The 20,201-nt window shown below is 41.0% G+C and overlaps 1 protein-coding gene across 1 annotated transcript in view; it reads right to left on the bottom strand.

Moving 5' to 3' along the window:
* Positions 1 to 603: 603 nt before the first annotated feature.
* LOC124114618 (zinc finger protein ZXDC-like) overlaps positions 604 to 20,201 on the bottom strand; it is an 83,181-nt gene continuing 63,583 nt past the window's right edge. Inside the window, exons 8-14 of the mRNA XM_046475292.2 lie at positions 16,484 to 16,657; positions 15,818 to 15,925; positions 14,081 to 14,170; positions 13,683 to 13,832; positions 7,045 to 7,215; positions 1,622 to 1,758; positions 604 to 1,399 (exon numbers count right to left, since the gene is read on the bottom strand). Coding sequence (XP_046331248.1) covers positions 1,292 to 1,399; positions 1,622 to 1,758; positions 7,045 to 7,215; positions 13,683 to 13,832; positions 14,081 to 14,170; positions 15,818 to 15,925; positions 16,484 to 16,657 — 938 coding nt within the window. The 3' untranslated portion in view covers positions 604 to 1,291. The remainder of the gene's footprint in view (positions 1,400 to 1,621; positions 1,759 to 7,044; positions 7,216 to 13,682; positions 13,833 to 14,080; positions 14,171 to 15,817; positions 15,926 to 16,483; positions 16,658 to 20,201) is intronic.

Genomic DNA, 20,201 nt, shown 5'->3' with positions numbered 1-20,201 from the left:
CAAAGTCTTGATATTTAGAAAGCTGGGCATTAATGCATACCATACATAATTTAAATATGAAAAACCTACTTGAAAAAAATTGTAATTTGGGGTGTTGTTATGCTATTTGCCTGTCAAATGAGTTCAACAGTAGCAACATGGCTAGTGACAGTGTCGAATGGGTTCGACAGTAGTATTGAGAGCTTTAGGTGGACTCTTTAAACAGCCCAACATATCAAGGACCCCTTGTGATCCAGAAAACATTTTCCTTGTCAGAATTTGTTTTTATTACATGTAAGCAGGAAAAAAGTAACTGTGCTTTATATAAAAGAAAACACCTTAAAAGAGTGGGGGAGTGGGGGAGAAGACAAAGAGGTCTAGACAGTTGGTCATGGCAGTAGAGAAAAAAGACACTTAAGGGGTACCTGATAGCCAAAAACATTGCCAGCCATTCACATTAACAAAACAGGCAAGTCTACTTCCAAATTGTGCACCGAGACCTTATAGACGAGAAGTCTTCATGTGTATGTATTGAAAGATGCATTATTTAAATTCAAAATAAATGTATTTTCATTGAACTTATTATTTTTGCCCTGTTAATATATAAACATGATAAAAGATCAGTTATCTTTTGTATGATTTTATTATGTCTTTGATCACAATAACAACATAAGTGCAATACATAACAGTACAACAAAGTCACATACTCACTAAAAAACTTCACTCTCTCGTCCAATAAACATGATCCACTGTTGACATATGCCAACATGTACTGAAGGTACCATAGATGTACAGTGTTTCTTCTGGCCAAGTATATACAGTTTTGACATATGCTAACAGGTACTGAGGTACTGTCTATTGACCATAGATGCACATTGTTCCTTCAGGCCTACGACAGAGACGGTAGATGCAGTCTCTCTTCAGGCCTACGACAGAGACGGTAGATGCAGTCTCTCTTCAGGCCTACGACAGAGACGGTAGATGCAGTCTCTCTTCAGGCCTACGACAGAGACGGTAGATGCAGTCTCTCTTCAGGCCTACGACAGAGACGGTAGATGCAGTCTCTCTTCAGGCCTACTATGTAGTAGTTGACATAGCATGTTACTTCGGGCTTACTTTTTCAACAGACACACAGTCTTCCCTCAGCTGAGCATACTAAATAGACAGGAAACACAGTGTTCAACTGGACCTACCACATTGACAGTAGATGCACTGTTCTTTCAGATCCCCTATATACAGTAGACAGTGTTCCTTCAGGCCTACTATATAGACAGCAGCACACAGTGTTCCTCTGGACCTTGCAAGGACAGTGCTACTTGAGGTCCTGCATGTTGATGGTAGTCCCAGTGAAGGAGACTGCTCCAGTGACCGAGGCATCACTGCTCTCATCATCATACAGTGCTGGATGTGGAGGGTCATCCTGAAACAAAACCTCATCTTTCATTCACAGCTGATCAGCACAGGTCAATTGACGCCCTTGTTAACGGTTCAAGGATTTACATAAGGAAAAGGAAATCCAATAACTTGTGCGCTACTGTAGCCATAATGAAAATGTTATTTACACTAATTTGGTACAAAAGTATAATTCATGTGAAATGAATAATGTGTTCACTTAAGCTTATAGCAGGAACATTGAAGTTACCTGTAGCAATTGTGTCTGGACGTAAGTGATTCCTGTCTCAGGGTCCCTGAACATGACTCCTTGAGATGAGCTGAGGATATCCGGTGATGGAAATAATGGAGACACTGGGTCAGCAACGCTGGTCTTCTCTGTGTTATCTGCAAGGTCATGGCACATAGTCAACATAGCAACTGTCATCCTGGAGCACAAGCACTCCCTATTGTTTTCTAGTTGAGGACATTTGGTGATCTCTTGGCAAAAAGTCCATCCCCCAATTTGCAGAAGCAGCTGTAAGCACAGATAACTATATGATGCCGAGACAACAGCCAATCAATTAGCAAATAAATAATGTATTGTTTTTTGTTTGTGATATAAAATACTCTAAACAAGCAAAAGAACACCCAAAATTGGAAGGCTGTGTGTTGAGAGATATATATGGAAAGAAAAACAGTAGGCAATCTCTAATGTGCCCTGTTTATAGCCACACAAAATGTACAGTTAGGCTTAAAAACATAATTTTGGTTCTCAAGCACCGCCATATCATCACAAAGTCTGCTGCACTTTTCGTTTTGGTTTCCATTTATTTTATTTCCCTCCCCAAATGCTTAAATATTCCACGTGTTAAACATACATGACCTGGCAGTGATATGCTACAATATCTAAAAACATCATCATCCAATATAGCTTGCAGTTACTTCCCCTTACATCCGCACTGATGTACTGCACATCTCGTGTTATATGTTATGGTCAAGGCGGCAATAGTTGTGTGCTTGTTTTGCTGTTTGCAAATTTGGTCAATGAAAACATGAATTTATTTATGAAACTTCACTAGATATGATGACTTACAAATTCAATGGCATTTGTGAATTGTATGGTGGACAATGTTTCATCCGCAGAGAATAAGATTACATGTGTATTTGTCTTGTAAAATATACCGGAAATAGCGATAAGATGTTCACACATTTTCTCCCCAATCTATGGGTGATTTAGTTTAAAAACCACTTGTTGTCATGGCCAATATCATAACTGAAAAGAAAATTGATAGGAAGACGGAAGACCTCTAATGACTTATATTCGTTTCACGGTGTTCACGGTGAGTTGATGTGATTTGCCGATGAGATCATACACGATTTCACCGAAATAAATGTAAACAAAATTGCATGAAACCTTGGAGAAAAGTAATATACCGGTAATGGATTACAAACTATAGTCCAGATACAAAATGAACACTTTTATAGCCAGATAGTGTCATAATAGTAGAAATTTGTCTACTTCAGTACAGATTTGTTGAAATGCTTCTTCCAGTGTGGTGTGCACACGAAAATGTTTTTGCATTTTGATATAAAATCAAAGCTTAATGTATGCTTGTATTATGCACTTACAGGCTGTCCTTTTCTCGTTGATTGTACACAACTGTTTATTTGGTTACAAACTAGTTTATATAATTTCCATAGATGAAAAAATAACTTTGAAAGCAATCTGGGACTCACAGCTTAGAGGAAGTAATCACCTCATAAAGGGGGAACCCCTGAGTCGAATCGATGAGACCAGATTTCGGGGTGAGGGAAACTAGAAAGTGGAATAACATATAGTGAAGTATGGCAATGTTGGTAGCCTGATGCTCTACATATTAGTATGTAATAAAGAGCTAATACAGTAATAATGTAGGTCAAAAGATCACAAAATTTGACCCCTGCTTAAAATCTTACCATCTGTCAGAAAATACATTGCACATACCACACCAATGGGACTTTCTTAACCCAAATGGCGCTTGCTATACACTAAGCCTGGAAAGACGCCACAAGCCCACTCTGATACTGATGCAACTGCCACAGCCTCTGTTTCGTGCGACCCTGACCAAGCATATACTCAAATTGAAGAGTATCCATATGATACCTGGTGCGAAAGGCAAACCTTTGGATTTTCCCGAAAACTTAACATTGACTGAGCTAGTCAAAGAAAACCATAAGTTCAAGGAACAGCTCCTAGCTGCCAAGCAAGAGACTTCTCATTTTGATAAAATGATGATGAATGTATTTGTTATGCTTAGAAATGAAGTCAAGGGGTAAGATGTTATAATGCCTTGGCCACCAGTACCAACAGAATTTATAAATGCATCTGCCTACATTCCTGCATCATTAAAATTCTTCTTGAAAATGCTTTTAACTTGAGACACTAACACATCAATTTTTCTGTCAGACCATATTCACAGACTCTATTGGGCAGGACATTGTTTATGGCATGTGTCAAGGTGAAAGCCCAAAAACAAATCCTGCTGCCATATGTTGCGAAATTACTCAAGGGTGTGTGAAACAAATTTGCATTCTGAACTGAATTGGACATGGCGTTTCATACTCCCAAAGTGAAGAGATTGACACAGCACTCTGTCTTCATAAATTGTCACTGAGAGAAGAAAGTGTAACTCTACCAGGATGCATACAACCAAATGTCCAAGTAACATTGGCGTAAGATAACATAAATTGACTTGAAGAGACACCAAGTGGAGGTGGGACATCACATAGAGTGAATGGAATTGTTGTGCAACCAAAGGTGTTTGGTCCACAGTATCTGAAGGATGTCCAGAATGAACCAACACAGAAGCATGGAACTTTCAAGGTTGTCAAGTCGCAGTTCCTATCTATAACATTGGTGTACGAGTTGGTCCGCCACCTTGTGATTACATTGAAGTAGATGACATGGAACTGAAAAGGGAGGTGTACAAGAAAACCCTACAATGGATGATGACTCTGTTGCATTGTTCAGCAAACACTGCAAGCTGCTTGAAAGGGTTCAATATTCAGGTCCATGATAAAGTTGTGATTGGCTTTCCACTCAATGTCCATGAGGTTTTGTGTCAGTCCTAGAAGATCAGAACGTCACTAGCCCGTGAGAGCATTGTTTTGGTTTGCGACCAAGCATTGTATGCAAAGGCCACTGAAAACCTTTGGAAACAGAAGAAGCTATTCTCTGAATCATCCCTATGTTAGGCGTATTTCACACAGTGAGCACACTGTTAGGTGTGGTAGTAAAGCATTTTCAGGAAGCTGGGTTAAGAGACCTCTGCATAGAATCTGGAGTGATCGCTGAAGGTTCTGTTGAAGGTGTACTTGATGGTCGAAAATACAAAAGTGCTGTTAGATTCCACAAATTGCTATAGGAGGCAATGCAATGACTTGTATGGAATGGGTTAAACTGATGGAAGGCCTCCAAAGAGACAAATGAGATGACCACTGCGTTTTCACAAGACATATGCCACTCCATAGTTTATATCTTTGGCAGATCATTTCTAGCAGTATCTGAATGATCTTTGTCACCAATGAGGGGACCTAGCGTCATTTTGGATGTCATATTGTCGATATCTTGTACCTAGGAGGCACAAGGAGGCCATCAGCAGGCATTACGTTACTGCAGAGTGCAGGAGCTCATTCAGCTTGTATAATTGATGGAATGGCACTCGTACAAAATGTACTGGTGGATTTAATATGTCATATGCTGTAGTTTCCAAAGCCATCCTTTCATCAGTCTTGCGAGAAGGAACATCATGTGGGTGTACTGACATGGTGTTTGATGTTTATCAAGATAAATCAATCAAGAATGCAGACAGAGCCAACAGAGGATCCCAGCATGAGATGCCATTCAGGACCCTTGCATCTGGGTCATACAGTGACTGTCCTCCTAAACCCAGAGAAAAAGACACACCTGATTGAATTACTTGTTATGGACTGGAGTGAAGATGAACAGAGAAACAGGCTGGCTGACAAACAATTCTTTGTTACCAGGGAAGACTTGCATAAGACTAAACGTGGAGCCAGTCAACAATGCCAAGAAGAGGCAGCCACCAGGCTCCTTCATGTGAAGCACTGTACTGATTCTGGCTTTACTGCAGTTGTGATTATGGGATATGATATGTATGTCTTCATTATTGACTTGGCATTACCATCACAGCTAACATGCTCAATTTACATGAAGGTTGGATCAAGACATGCAATGAATATGTTGATGTCCAGAAAGTTGCTGACACGCCTTCTGCCACTACATGCGTTTACAGGCTGTGATACTGTCAGCTGCTTCACTGGAAGAGGAAAGGTTTCAGCCCTCACGTTACTCACCAGCGACATACACAGCAACACGTTTACTTGCTTAGGCACAAGCTGGAAAGTTTCACCACAGCTGTTCAAGGCACTAGAGTAACAAATGTGAATGTCTATACAGCACAAGGACACTTATTGAGAAGTGAATTGCGGTTCAACCTGTTTTGTGCAAAGAAAAGGGAAGCTGAATCTTGGCAGCTTCCTCCTTGCGCCTCTTCACTGCAGAACCATTGCAAGAGGGACAATTATCAAGTATGGAAAAGAAGCATGGAGGCTTTTCCTGAGATTGCATGTAAGAAGAAGTGCTTAGCGGAGAGCTATACCTGCCTACAGAATAACATGAAATGTACATACCTTTGCAAATTACAGACCTGTAGCAATCAGCAAGTTAAGGAGGTTGAATTTGAAGCGAGCGATGTTGATGATTGTTCAGATGATGAGTAATCAATGGTGTACTATATATAGCAGACTCTTTTGTGACCACCCTTGTTTAGTTAGGTCTACAATTATAAAGACTTAAGTTTCTAACACTAATGTGATAAAAATAGTTTTTGACAGTCTAATTGTGTGATCTTAACAAATATTAATATTCATTATGCAACAGATAACTGCATTTTATGTTATTGAGGTTAGCATATTCAATTTGACCCCAATTTGACCTTCAGTTTAAACTTGTCAGGCCGGAAAAAAACAGAACAATGTAGCTTCAACAACTACTGACTACATCTAGCATGTTATGATTTGGCGTTGAGAGTTGGAGTTGAGTTGAATTCATGCGAACCTATTTCAAGCAGCCCTACTTCATACAATTTTACATGTTTTTTTGCGCATGATGGCATTTGTTTTAAAATGCATCAAAAACCGTCCGCTACCACAAAACAAAAGACAATACATTTCACTTTTTCAGACTTTTAATAGACTCAGGTACTTCTTGGCTTCAATCCTTGCCCATTTGGGTTAAGAAATTCCCATTGGTGTGGTATGTGCAATGTATTTTCTGACAGGTGGTAAGATTTTAAGCAGGGGTCAAATTTTGTGATCTTTTGACCTACATTATTACTGTATTAGCCCTTTATTACATACTAATATGTAGAGCATCAGGCTACCAACGTTGCCATAAAGTTATTTCACTTTCTAGTTTCCCTCACCCCGAAATCTGGTCTCATCGATTTGACTCAGGGTCCCCCTTTATGCGGTGATTACTGCTACTAAGCCGTTAGTCCCAGATTGCTTTCAAAGTTTTTTTTCATCTATGGATATATGACTTTCAACAAATCATACTGAGATTATGCCACCCCAGGTGGTACCAATATCTGGTCTGGCACGTGGACTACTGCAATACTTCTTGCCTACCTGGGAAGATGGTGTCACACACAATGCTCTCATCCACTTTTAGGCTGCCTCCATTCTTCACAGAATGCCATCGCCGCCTGGCACGCTCACTCAGCATGTGGTTGCTGCGGTAGTCTGTGCGAGCAGAGCCACTGCTGTTCTCCAAAGCTACAGTTGACAGACTAGCAGCATCTTCAATCACAAACAGACACCTCACATAGTTTCCTATTTCCTTACACATACACTGAAATTCCACTTGGTTACAAACAATAAATAAGTGATTTCTTAATGAACTGAAAATAGTTAAAAAAGCAATACATGGTGATAAATCTGAACAAAACTGTACAAGGTAGTTTCGTCAACTTATGTGACATTGCACAAATATACTACTCATAGAAGGGGAACTTAGTAAAATCTAAATATTTTTTACATTTGTATACTTATCCTGCATTACTCCTTAATGCATTCACTGCTTACTTACGACAACTAGAAGGACAGCGCTGCGAAGGTCCTGGGTGAAGAAATAAAGTTGTTGTTCTCAAGTCCCAATAAGTGGCCTTCCGTCACTGTCCTGTGACCTTGATGACACCTAAGGTCATCTTCACATCACTGCCTGTCGCCCAAGCTCTTAGAAAAACATACTTTTGAGGTTTCTGCAGCCAAAGTGGGGAGGCAAGTCTAACGACGGGTGGGCCTTAAGCGTAGTAATGCAGGATAAGTATACAAATGTAAAAAATATTTAGATTTTACTAAATTTTTTACTTATCCTGCATTACTCCTTAATGCATCTGTATCGGACGGTTTGGAGGTGGGTAAACCTTCAGAATACAGAAACCTCAATAATTCACACCCTGCAATACAACACCAGTTGGTCGCTAAACCGTGAAGCGGAAAAGTTACGACAAAAACGCCATTACGGTAGGGTTGTTCAAAAATCAAAAAGATTGAACATAGGAATTAAAGAGAAATTCCCTATACACGCTTAGTAATAAAGAAAATAATAGCTATTCAGCTAATTCTTTACTTACTGCGTCATAGAGCCGTCGCTGACAAACAAGATTGTCTAATATTCTTCCACTGGTGGCGACTGAGTGACTGCACATGGAAGTTGACTGGCTCTGTATAGGGCGAATTCATTATTTGCGTCAGGGGTTGGCAATCTGCAGGATAACAACCAGAGGGCCAAACTTCGAACGTCTTCGACATCCTCGAGAGCCCCAACGCGAAGGTTATGACTAATGAAAATATGTTTCGAATCTCTAGAAATATCCTTCCGTGATTATTCCAAAACCACAATTGCCGTGTTGAGCCCTGGTAAGGCTGACACCTTGAGATCTTGAGGGTAATTCGCTCTCGGCGAGTTCCGTTTGATGATCTCGTAGGCCTGAAGGATTACTGCGCGTAACCATAGAGATATGGTGTTTGCGATTATGCGACTAACTTCTGTCTTGGACAAACCACGCCTAGTCTTGGAGCGTCGAATGAAAACTCGAACTGCTCGCACCGAGCCCAGGAGAACTTCACCATGTACGATTCCCACAATAGTCGATATCGGTGGGATGGTGAAGGAACGGTCGGGTTGGCCTGGTAGTAGATTTTAGCAATAAAATCCCAGCATAACCCTTGATGTCCCGTTCCGTGCGTCCCATGCTCAAAACGGATCCGGGTTGAGTCGATCACATGTAGTTCGCTCACCCGTACCGCCATTGCTAATGCCAAGAGAAACCATTGTTTCCTTGGTGATGTCCAAGCTCCTCACAGCGATAGCACATTCGCGGAGCTCTCTATACTATACCGAGAGTGTAACGAAGGTGTCACGTGCTGGGAAGGAGCTTGAAAATGAGGATGCAATGAGGGGCTCGAAGGGGGCCCTCGCAAACCTCGAAGTACCACGTTCAAGTCCCAATCAGGTGGCTGGAACTTGGCCTTCTGATCCTCAAACCTGAATGAGCATAATATGGCCTGTAGTTCCATGACCTTAATCACACTGTGATTTTCCGGAAACGGCCAACACTAAGATAATTGCAGCCAATTACGTAGTAATGGTGCTACCTTCCAAGTGTTTTTGGGTACGCAATGTAGGAGGTATTCCTCTAGGAATTGTGACGCAATCGTAGGGTCTTGATTCTTTTCTTCCCTGTAAAAAGTCTCAAGTGATCCCCACTTGTCATCGTCGTCTCTGGGAGAGTAACGATGAACTAAAGCTATAGCTTTGCTGCCCGTGTCGAAATAACCCTTCGCACTTAAACGCCTTTTAAAGACGAACCATGCGTGCAGACGTTGGGTGAGGCAATTTTCTGTTGAGGGTGGATGAGTAGGTTGGACCACTGTGAGAGGGGAAGTGAATCGTTTTAGATTTTTCCGAGCTTGACGAACTACCCTCTCGCCGGTTACCAGGGTGCGACCAAAGGAGAGATCGAGATACCTTGTCGCCTTGATCCCCTGTAGCACCTTGGGAAGTAAAAGTGGTGGCAGAAGAGTGTTAGTTCTTTGCCCTTCCTAAGTGATACTGAACTCGTCCACCGCCCAAGTCTGCGGATCCGGCAACGGGGAGATATACGTCATGAGTTGGTGGCCTAGGCAAGTAATAAACAAGTCAATGTTTGGTTGCCTGAATTCCTGAAGCAGTAACTGGAATGCTTCTGTGAGAAATTTCCACTCGGTGGGAGCCACCCTGTCTGGACGTGATAAAGTATCGGCCAGTATGTTTCTACATCCGGGGATGTGCTGAACTATGAACCTTAGTCACAGCCGATCCACTAAATGGAAGAAATCTGAATGTCCTTAGAAGTGGAGAGTGGGAGTGTGTTGTTCCCCGATTGCACAGGCACCACACCGCAGTGCTGTTGTCTGTGGATATAGCGAGTCGGGCTAACTGTAGTTGATTCTGCCAATGTGATATAGCCAGAATTAAAGCTTCCAACTCCAAGTTGTTTATGTGCCACTTCCATTGTGCGCCGGGCCATAGCCCTGAGCTTATCTGGTCTTGTAAGTGAAGACTCCACCCCTGAAAGGGGACGTCCACAAACAGGTGTGTATTCGGGGAAAACCCGAATAAACAGACTCCGCAGACATTCAGCGTCACAAATTGAGGCAAGGCTCTAGCTTAGTCGGTAGAGTGATGGCCTTGAGTGGATCCTGACTCCTGATGTAAGGGTTCAGGAAAAAAATGAATTGGTCGCAGTTGTAAGCGGCCCATACTAGTTAACTCCTGTGCCGAGGTGATTAACCCTAGCAACACTTGCCACTGGCGAAGTGTGTGTGGTTGGTGTAGAGTAGATGACAAAAGAAGTAGAAACTTGTGCCATCTGTCCCTCGGTACAGATAGGATATCCTGGTCTGTCTTAAACAGGTCTCCTATGAACTGAAGTCAATAGGAAGGAGAATACTCCCGACTTCGCCTCGTTGATTGTCTATCCCAGTTATTGACATGTGTTGATGATACAGTAGATCGCCCTCCATCTACGACTCGAACCAAGTGTTCATCACGTGTAGATAGTTATTGGCTTCATTACTCCTGTAAATAGCCATAAGTGTCACTGACATGTCAAATGGGAAATACTACCATTGGTAGTGAACCCCAATGAACTGGACCTGAAAAGTCTACGGTTGGGATGGATAGTCGAGACTGATGAAGAATCAAACGTTCGTTGAACACAGAGATTGTGGATCATTCTCATCTTGCCTGGGTCCTTCATGAGTACCAGGTACGTGTGAGGATAAAATCCCGGAGTAAAGACTGGGTTGTGAACCCACTCTACAGCTCTTCTTACCAACAGTATGTCTATGTTGGATTTTCCCAATCAAACTCTGGTCCACGGTGGGGTTATCTCTACCCTTATACGGACACCATGATATAGTGCGATAAGTACAAAATCGTCCTTGAGACTTGTCTCTGCCACTCCCTTTCTCAGTAAGAGAATGCTGGTCTTCCCTGAGAAACGTGCGTCTAGGCTTATAATTCCCTGACTTGCCAGCCCGCTTGGACTTTCCAAGCTTTTTGGGAACTTGACGTGCGTGTCTGCGATCTGTTCGTTGAACAGGGGAGTAGATGACCAAGGATGAAGTAATAGACTGCCCTTGAAACCAGCATCTCAGTTGGAAACGCTATAAAGTCTTGGGTGTAACGGTAATCTCCGTCAGAACGGTCTCAAGATGAATTTTCCTGAGGTCAAACTGACGCTGTAGGAAAAACACCATAGTTTGGAAGTGATCTAATCAGATATGGTTATCCTCTAATAGATTCTCATCCACTGCAAACATTGACGATATTGGTCGCTTAAATCACGGAGCAAATGTGAGTTTTGGAGAAGTCTTCCTCTAATGACCTCGTGGTGTCCCTCTTATTTACCCTGTTATCAGGGGCAGGCGTTACTGACACGAAATGGTGTGCTTCCCAATCGGGTACATGTGCTAAGCTGATCATGTGCTAAGCTGATCATGTGCCGGTTACGTAACCGAGTACACTGTAAGCCTTGGGCTAACGTCATTGTAGAGACCTTGATTGGTACGCAGACGCTGCGCTCAGCGCAGGTCTGGAATGTTGGAACAGCGCTAAGCTGATCGTGCGATGTTTGCGTAATAGGAGCGCTTTGGGTAGCAGTCAGACGCTGCGCTCGGCGCAGGTCTATGCTGGATATGTTGGAACAGCGCTAAGCTGATCGTGCGTCACTTGCGTGATAGGAGCGCTTGGGTATCAGTCAGACGCTGCGCTCGGCGCAGGTCTAAGCTGGATATGTTGGAACAGCGCTAAGCTGATCGTGCACCGCTTGCGTAATAGAAGTGCTTGGGTTGTAGTCAAGTGCTGCGCTCGGCGCAGATAAATCAGACACAAAGCTCAAAAGTATTGACTGGATCAAGGCTTGCGTCTAATCTACCCCCATCATAGCATCTCGATACGCTGGTGCTGGTGCTGTCGCCGACGTCACAGATTATCATACATGTATCTGGAAGTGTCCGGCGGCTGAAAAAATAGGAGCAGTTACGGTACTCACAAAATCCTCCGGTATTGTTGATTTCGGTGGATGGTGTACTTCTGCAATCACAGGCGTCATAATACCTGCCGATAATAACAATTGGGTGGTAATGACAGAACCATATGTCATTCGCTATTCTGCGATAGTGACATTCCTCTCGTCTCACGACGGAATAACTGCAAAATATGATTGTGAGTAATCTGCTTTTATATAGTAAACTTGTTGGATTAGAGATTTACACAAAAATTACATTTTGAATTTTGGCGAGCACATCTACGTGCATGCCTATGACCGTGGATAGGAGCTTTGGGCGATTATTCCACGACAATATGAACACCACGCAAACATAAGTTACGCAATTAACCCATTGAAGAAATGGTACTGAAAGAATGCCGTAGAATTGAACAGTAATCTATCGGCAAAAATACGAATTGCAAGGGTATACAATATTTTTATATACGCAATTTAATGTAAACCAAGGCTATTTACATTTAGAGATTGGAGAGCACATCCGCGCACAAACCAACCAACGTGGATGATAATCTTTGTAAGGTTTTTTCCACGACAATTAGTACAATGCTCAAAGGTATGTTACGCAATTAAACCCTTGTTGATGAGACAATACTGGAAGAGTGCCGAAGAATTTGAACACTAATCTATCGGCAAATTTATGAGTTGCAAGGGTATACAATATTTTTGTATGCGCAACTCAATGTAAACCAAGGGTATTTATATTTTCATTTAGGGTTTGGAGAGCACATCTGCGCGCAAACCAAACAACGTGGATGATAATCTTTGTAAGATTTTTCCCACGACAATTAGTACCACGCTCAATCATAAGTTACACAATTACGCCATTGTTGATGAGGCGGTACTGGAAGAATGCCATAGAATTGAACAATAATCTATCGGCAAAAACTACGAGTTGCAAGAGTATACAAAGTTCATATACGCAACTCAATGTTAAACCAAAAATACCAACAAAAAACTATTTAATCGCATAAACATAGGTACGCAATAAAAGAATTGTTGATGAAGCGGGACTGGAAGAAAGCCGTAGATTTGATATTAATCTATCGGCAACCATATTTTTAACGAGTTGAAAAAGTATACAATAATTTTAGTATACGCAACTCACTGTTACGCCAAAGCTAGTAGTATTTAAAAACATAAGAATATGTTATACATACGTAGCTGAGAATTGTAAACAATATGACTACCTTGGCAGGCAAACGATTGTAACACAATTCAAAATGGCGGCGAACAACAATATTTTGGCGGGAAAAAAGACAAGAGTCTTAATTAATTCACATAAAACTACACAACATGGTGAAAGTAATATGAAAAGAATACATCACCCATCGCAGATCAATTTTTAAGATTGTAGACAAACTGAAGGTCTAAAATTAATCCAAAAGGAGAGCTCCGCTTGGACACGTCCTAGCTGTGCTGCGACAAGCAGTGATGTGAAGATGACCTTAGGTGTCATCAAGGTCACAGGACAGCGACGGAAGGCCACTGATTGGGACTTGAGAACAACAACTTTATTTCTTCACCCAGGACCTTCGCAGCGCTGTCCTTCTAGTTGTCGTAAGTAAGCAGTGAATGCATTAAGGAGTAATGCAGGATAAGTAAAAAATTTACGTTATACCTGGTCTGACCCAATGAGCATATTGTACATACCTGTTGCTATGGCAATCTTTGGAGAAGGTTTTGAAGCAGGGGCTGCCCCACCCTCCGGTTGTGCAGGCTGCAGGGGGGTGTTGGCTATGAGCTGGGACACAATGTTGCTGCTCAGCTGCTCCGCACTCAGACAGTCCCCTTCAGATAAAACTGCCAACACAGAAGCATAGCAGAAGTGAACCATTGGCCTAAAATGCTGTAGCAGTGGTTTTTTTTGTCAAGGGATCCAAAACGTCTTTGACGTTTAACAGGATGGTTATAAAAAAAGACCCCTTCGATCTTAACTGTAAGACGGACTATGAAAGCGTTTGAAAGTTCAATTTCATACATATAGTAACATTTTAAGATCTCTCAACTTCATAGATTTAGCAACATTTAAACATCAACAATGTTAATACCTGGACTGACAAAATCTGTTGTGAGACTTCTATCCTGAGGTGAGGACAGTGCTGTCACTGGAAGTGTGCCAGTGGTGCTGTTCGATGCATCTGAAACAATCATTAACTTGCATCATCAGGTTGTACAACATCAGTCTATAAATAATGGAGTCGGGACTCCAAAATTAGTGAACTGAAAGCCTGAGCAAAAAAGAAAACATGCTATATTATGTGAATCAGGGTACGATGACAATCAGCCAAGTCCCAGACATCCCTGTTCCCATAGTAGTGCTTTCTGACAACATTCTAAATTTCTATTAACAGTTTGAATTCTTTTCTTCATTTTTCAAGGCTCAACCGATGTAGTTCACATCCACTGATGGATAGACAATGCACAACATCATGTGCTCCCTTTAAGTTTTGGACCAAATGAGCCAATAAAAATAAGAAAAGTAGTCAACAGTTCCACAACCAAAGACACACAAGAATAAAAGTTGCAGGTACCATTAATATTCAGATATCTTTAGCATAAATACTACTAACAAATACTAGAATCTAATGAACTAAACCATACATAGTGTCATCAGAAGCATGGTAAGTTCACCTCCCTCAGTCCGCCAAGAGGAGAGGTTTACGGCAGTAAACATGCAGTTGGACAGCATGGTCAAACAAGGCCAAAATACAGTCAAGTCCTGTTAATCCGACATGGTTGGTTGCATATGATTATGTCGGATTTACGAGTATGTCGGATAAATGAAATTAAGTGGTATCAACGTTCGTGATCGAAAATTGGACAACTACATGATAGAAAACGATAAAAATACGTAATAAATAAAAATGAAAAATGAAATATTCATATTGTTATGTTACATTGTTAGCGAAATATGTTTTCTAATAATGCAACCTCTAAAGCCTGACACAAAACAACTGTTACGGACTGTATGACTGATTGTAGTACTTAAAAAGCATAGTCTGGAATGGAAGTCGCAACTTTGAAATGGAAGTCGCAAAGCTCAAGAAAGCTGCTTTCTTAGTGGCTAATGCTGACTTCCTGTTAGTCATTTCATTGGTCGGTCATAGTTTGCAAAGGTTTGTTACGTGACCTGTAATGGGGCATCCTCGGCTATAGCAAGAATTTGTATCCGATTTAAATGCCATTGAGGTAATCTGAGCATGTGATCAATCCTGTTTTGTTCATTTAAAAAATTAATTGTTTATTGATAAGCAAGTTTGACTCTGCAGCCATTGTAATATGCAGCTACTAACCGACTAGTTTTGCATCAAAACATGGACTGTGGGACCACGGAGTACGCTGATCACTGTGTCGGATTAACAAGACTATTAATGAGTGATTTTAGTAATTCGTTCCAAATTAGATGTGATGGAGTCGGAATGTGAGATTGTCAGATTAATGGGTCTACATAGGACTGATTTAATCTGTTCCCATCACTAGTGTCGGACAAAGCTGATTGTCCGATTGACGAGTGTCGGATTAACGAGACTTTACTGTATACTGAAACAGAACACATATGTTGAGCACCTCTACTAACTACACAAAAACCAGTGAAATAATTTTTCATATTTTCTAGATTTCAGCTGACTAAGAACAAAAAAACTCAAACAAAATGTCTCTAAACTATTGCTCTTATCTAAACCACAGACCCTATAGAATATGTAAACCACATGATTAACATTGAGAGGTCTGTCTATGCAGTCAAGACAAATGGCATGTGCATATGCTGAGCCAGTACTACTTACTGGTGGATAGTGATGTGGACTCAGGGGAGGAGTGAACAAGGCTGTCCAGATTGTCATCATCTCCTCCCAACAGGGGCACCCAGTCCAAGGCAGTAGCCGGGTCACTGCCTGAAAAAGTCTCTCTATTATAGTTTCACTTTCTAAAAATACTCAAAGGAATATAATTAAAAACATTCAATTATTTGTCCAAAATGAACTTAGTCTTCCTTGTCATAAATGCCTTCTATTATAATGGTCATTCCTCCAAAATAAGTCTTATTTTTTCACTAGAAAATTGGCCCTTGCTTGAATGCTTAAGGAAACATTTGGAATACTTAGGAGCTAGGTCTAGGATGGATAATCTGGGTACGCGGGTCAGGTGGGTACTGAGTAGGATCTGGGTACCCACAGGAACTTCAGGCAACTTCTGTGTATGCATGACCAGATCGTTTATAAATGCATCTAAATACATTTTGCCAGGGCTATGGTCAAACTTTTCCCAATCAGACAGTTTGTACCTATCTCTTGAAACCTACAGCTGGTAACTGGGTTGGGTCAGGTATAGTAGGGGGGGGGGGGGGGGTATCTGGGTAGTCAATTTTGACTCGTCCCAGCCCTATTCCAAGCCACCAAAACATTAATTCATTACTTCTACATCAAAAGCAAAAACTTTAAAACACAACAAACCTTGAGGTGTGGAGAGACAGTGTTTGAGAATGTGGTTACGCAGCCCAGCTTTAGAGGAGTAGTTCCTCACACATCCCTCCATAGGACAGTGGTATGTTATTTGTTTCCCTGAGGCATCATGTTTCTTCAGATGAACATACAAACTGCTCTTTGCTGTAAATCTGGCCTTGCAACCTAGAAAGATATTGTCAATGACACTGTAATCATGGTAATATTCAATGATGGAAAGAGTCAGCAGGATGCCATGAATAGCAGGCTGGCAGTAAGGCTTCAATAACCATCCTCTATAGGGCTGCAACGATACAGGAAGGTCACGATACGATACGCATCTCGATATTCTGGTCACGATACGATACGTATCTCGATACGCAATGATGAAAAAAAACAAGACTTAAAGCATGTCAAGATTGAACCTTTCATGATTTTGGAACAGTCAAAATTATTTTATAATAACAAGACTACTGAAGCTGTTCATCTTCAAAGTGGAACTTTCTCTAACTTTCCTTAAAAACAATTCAAAGTTCAAACACCAGAAAATAATTAATGTGCTCCACCAGTGATACAACGTCAAAGAATTTTGATGGAATGGTCGAAGAAATTGTATCTGAATTTTTTGTTTTATCAGGAATAATATATTCCAATATCGTGTTACCTTAGTTGCAGCTTTTACTATATATATATTTAAAATTATAAGAACCACAAGTGTAGCATTTTGGTACTGGTGATTGCTGTTGCAGGATATTTTTACGTATGGAACAATTTGACCAGTCACCCTAGGGACTTCCCGTGCTACATGTATTTCAATTGTGAAAACGTTATGTTGACATATATTAGCCAAATTGCCACAAATATGACTTTTGACGAGTCAAAGTAGGGCCTTTTTTCATATATGTATCCATTCTCTAGCAACTAAAGTTCGTTTCAATGCGTCAAAAGCGGTAATCTGACCGTGGTTGCTGTATCTCTTCACACACGATTTCACCTAACTTAATGAAAACAATATTAAATGAAATTTTGAGTAAAATCAATAAAATATATTACAAACACAAGTCCAGATATATAATGAACACGTTTTAATAACAAGATAGTATAATAATGGAATTGAATTGCGTACTTCAGTTCGGACTTGCTGACTTGTATTTCCATTGTTATGTGCTTGCGGTGATCAGCTGATAATGTTTAATGAGATGGGGAAAAACATCTGTCGGTGTAAAACCTGAGCTTATTAAAAACGTAAGTACGTTTTTGGGAGACATGTGTTACCGCGCGCTATAACCAAGTTAGCGGTTTATTGAAAGGCACAATAGCGAGGAAACGCTGTACTTGAGATTTGCGTTCCGTATCGTGGGGTATCGATAAATGGGCCCACGTTTATCGTATATCGTATCGTGGGTCAAGTATCGCGATGCATCGGAATATCGGTGTATCGTTTCACCCTTAATCCTCTATATCTCCAAACAGAACAATCAGAAGACGAGTTACAAACTAGCCTCAAACTTTCCCTTCAGAATCATGCATCGTGAACCATTTTAACTTGACCACATCAGGTGACAGCTGACCTGACCACTATCTGTCTAAGGTCCTAATTGATTCCTTATGCTGTCTAATGCAGTACAAATGAGTCCCTAGGCTAGCTACCACAATAACAAGTAACAAGGACTTCCAGTGTAATTGCATTACTAAGTCAGAGTAAGAAAGACAACATTTAATGAATAAAGGCTGTTTCACTTTGATCACCTCAATGGATTGGTCACCTGTTTACCCGAGGGCCCTGGTATGCAAATTAGATTGCTTTACAAAGGACAAACACTGGTCAAATGTACATGCTTGTGGTCTTCTAAAACATGTAGTTGGTTAATTTCTTTTACTTCGGTTATCATTAGACTATGATTTACATGTCAGTGTCGAAGTTAGTGAACTGAATATCCACAGGTCATGTACAAAATTAATATTCATGGTTTTAATATATGAACACTTCTGTCAGCTTGACTCTTGCAATGACTGTACCGACAAGAAAAATATTTCACTCGACTTCACTAGCAAACCTATCTGATAAATATAGTATCACGATCTGATAAATTTGCAAATAAGCAGTAAGGTCATCTTACATGTCCTCAATTTAGTAAACTGTACATCTATGTGATGCCAACTTACTGGAGCACCTTTAAAATACAGTACCACAACATCTCGTGAGGACGATGTCTGTCGTAGGTCACATGTCTCAAAGACAAGCAACTAGTTTTAGTGACAATCCGTCGGACGCGAACTCCTGACCTTCGGATTTTTAGCCCAAAAGCTAACCGACTGAGCTACGTCACCACTGTGAAACAAAATGCAAATTTACCTAGTCATGCCTACGACGTTACGGAACTGAACGAAAGGGTCGAATAGGTGATGGACACTTGCGAAGGTTACGGGTAGGCATGGTGTCTCGTGACACTTCCGAATGATCCCGATGCCATTTGGCACACTCGTCCCATTCCGTAACCTACAAGATACCGAGGGGCGAGGAATGATCCGATATGGCATGAATGACATGGTATTTAATAATTCGCCAGGTGGATTTTGTGACAGAAAAGTGTGGTAGGGACCACTGTAAGGATGATGTGGATAATAGTAAGGAACGAGGGAGGCATGAGCATGGCTAGTGACGACACAACGGTGAGTTCGCTTTTGAATCAGTACTGAAAAAATGTAGCCGGTGAAAGTGGCTTGTGTGAATGTTCCAGGACAGTTTCCAGTAGCCAAAATATTCAACATAAAACCATTTCATTCTTTTTACTCGACGTTTTTGTGTGAAGAATATTCGGAGTTGCCATAGAATTTATAATAGCCACTAAACGGGTAGATCTACCTAACCCTAATGATCGTAAAGGGGATCCAAGGGCTAAGGATAAGAGTCTGGATAATCTAATAGCCACTAAATGGGTCCCTAACCCTAATGATCAAAAAGGGGTGATTGATCGTAAAGGGGATCCAAGGGCTAAGGATAGAGTTCGGGGTAACCTACCCTAACACTGGCGACATTTGGATGTGTTCAGGGCCAATATAATATCCCTAATAAACTGCATTCTTGTGCATAATAATGAATATAGGAACCGAAAAAATAATATATGTATATTAGTTCCCATATATGACCATTTTAGCCACTTGAATTACCGTATACGACGTAATAAGCGCCCAGAACGCTCTCAAAATTAGAAATAGGAGGCTCTTATTGGAATATTATTTTGGTGGAGAAAGCAGAGTTGAAAGATAAATTTCGTGGTTCATGCTGACAGCCTGAAATGTTATATACGACAGATATATTTTTCCAGAATTTAATTGCCCATAATTAAGGGTGCATATAACACACGAGTGCGTATTATACGCGAATGAATAAGTCTTGTATACATTGATCAATCGGAAGGGGTGCTAATTGGGATTGTTCAATAGCCAATATATTAGCAATTATCGCCGTGGGCGCTTATTACGTCGAATACGGTATGAGAAAAACGAAATAAAAAATATATAAAAAATAAAAGTGCTTTCGTAAACTAGCGCTTGCTATATAATGCACTGCCGCAGGCTATATTTAGTAAACAAATATTCAAAACTCTTCACATCGCTGGGTGTATTCAAAGACATTGTGTGTAGAGATGATAGGTCACTGGGAGCGGCTTATGCACACTCGATGACCCCTGACGTCACAGGGCATATGTTTTGCCGGTGTGACTTG

This window comes from Haliotis rufescens, unplaced genomic scaffold, assembly GCF_023055435.1.
Source record: "Haliotis rufescens isolate VD_foot unplaced genomic scaffold, xgHalRufe1.0.p SCAF_6, whole genome shotgun sequence".
Lineage (NCBI taxonomy): Eukaryota > Metazoa > Mollusca > Gastropoda > Lepetellida > Haliotidae > Haliotis > Haliotis rufescens.
The sequence above is the reverse complement of the archived record's forward strand: the minus strand, read 5'-3'. Positions and strand labels throughout refer to the sequence as shown.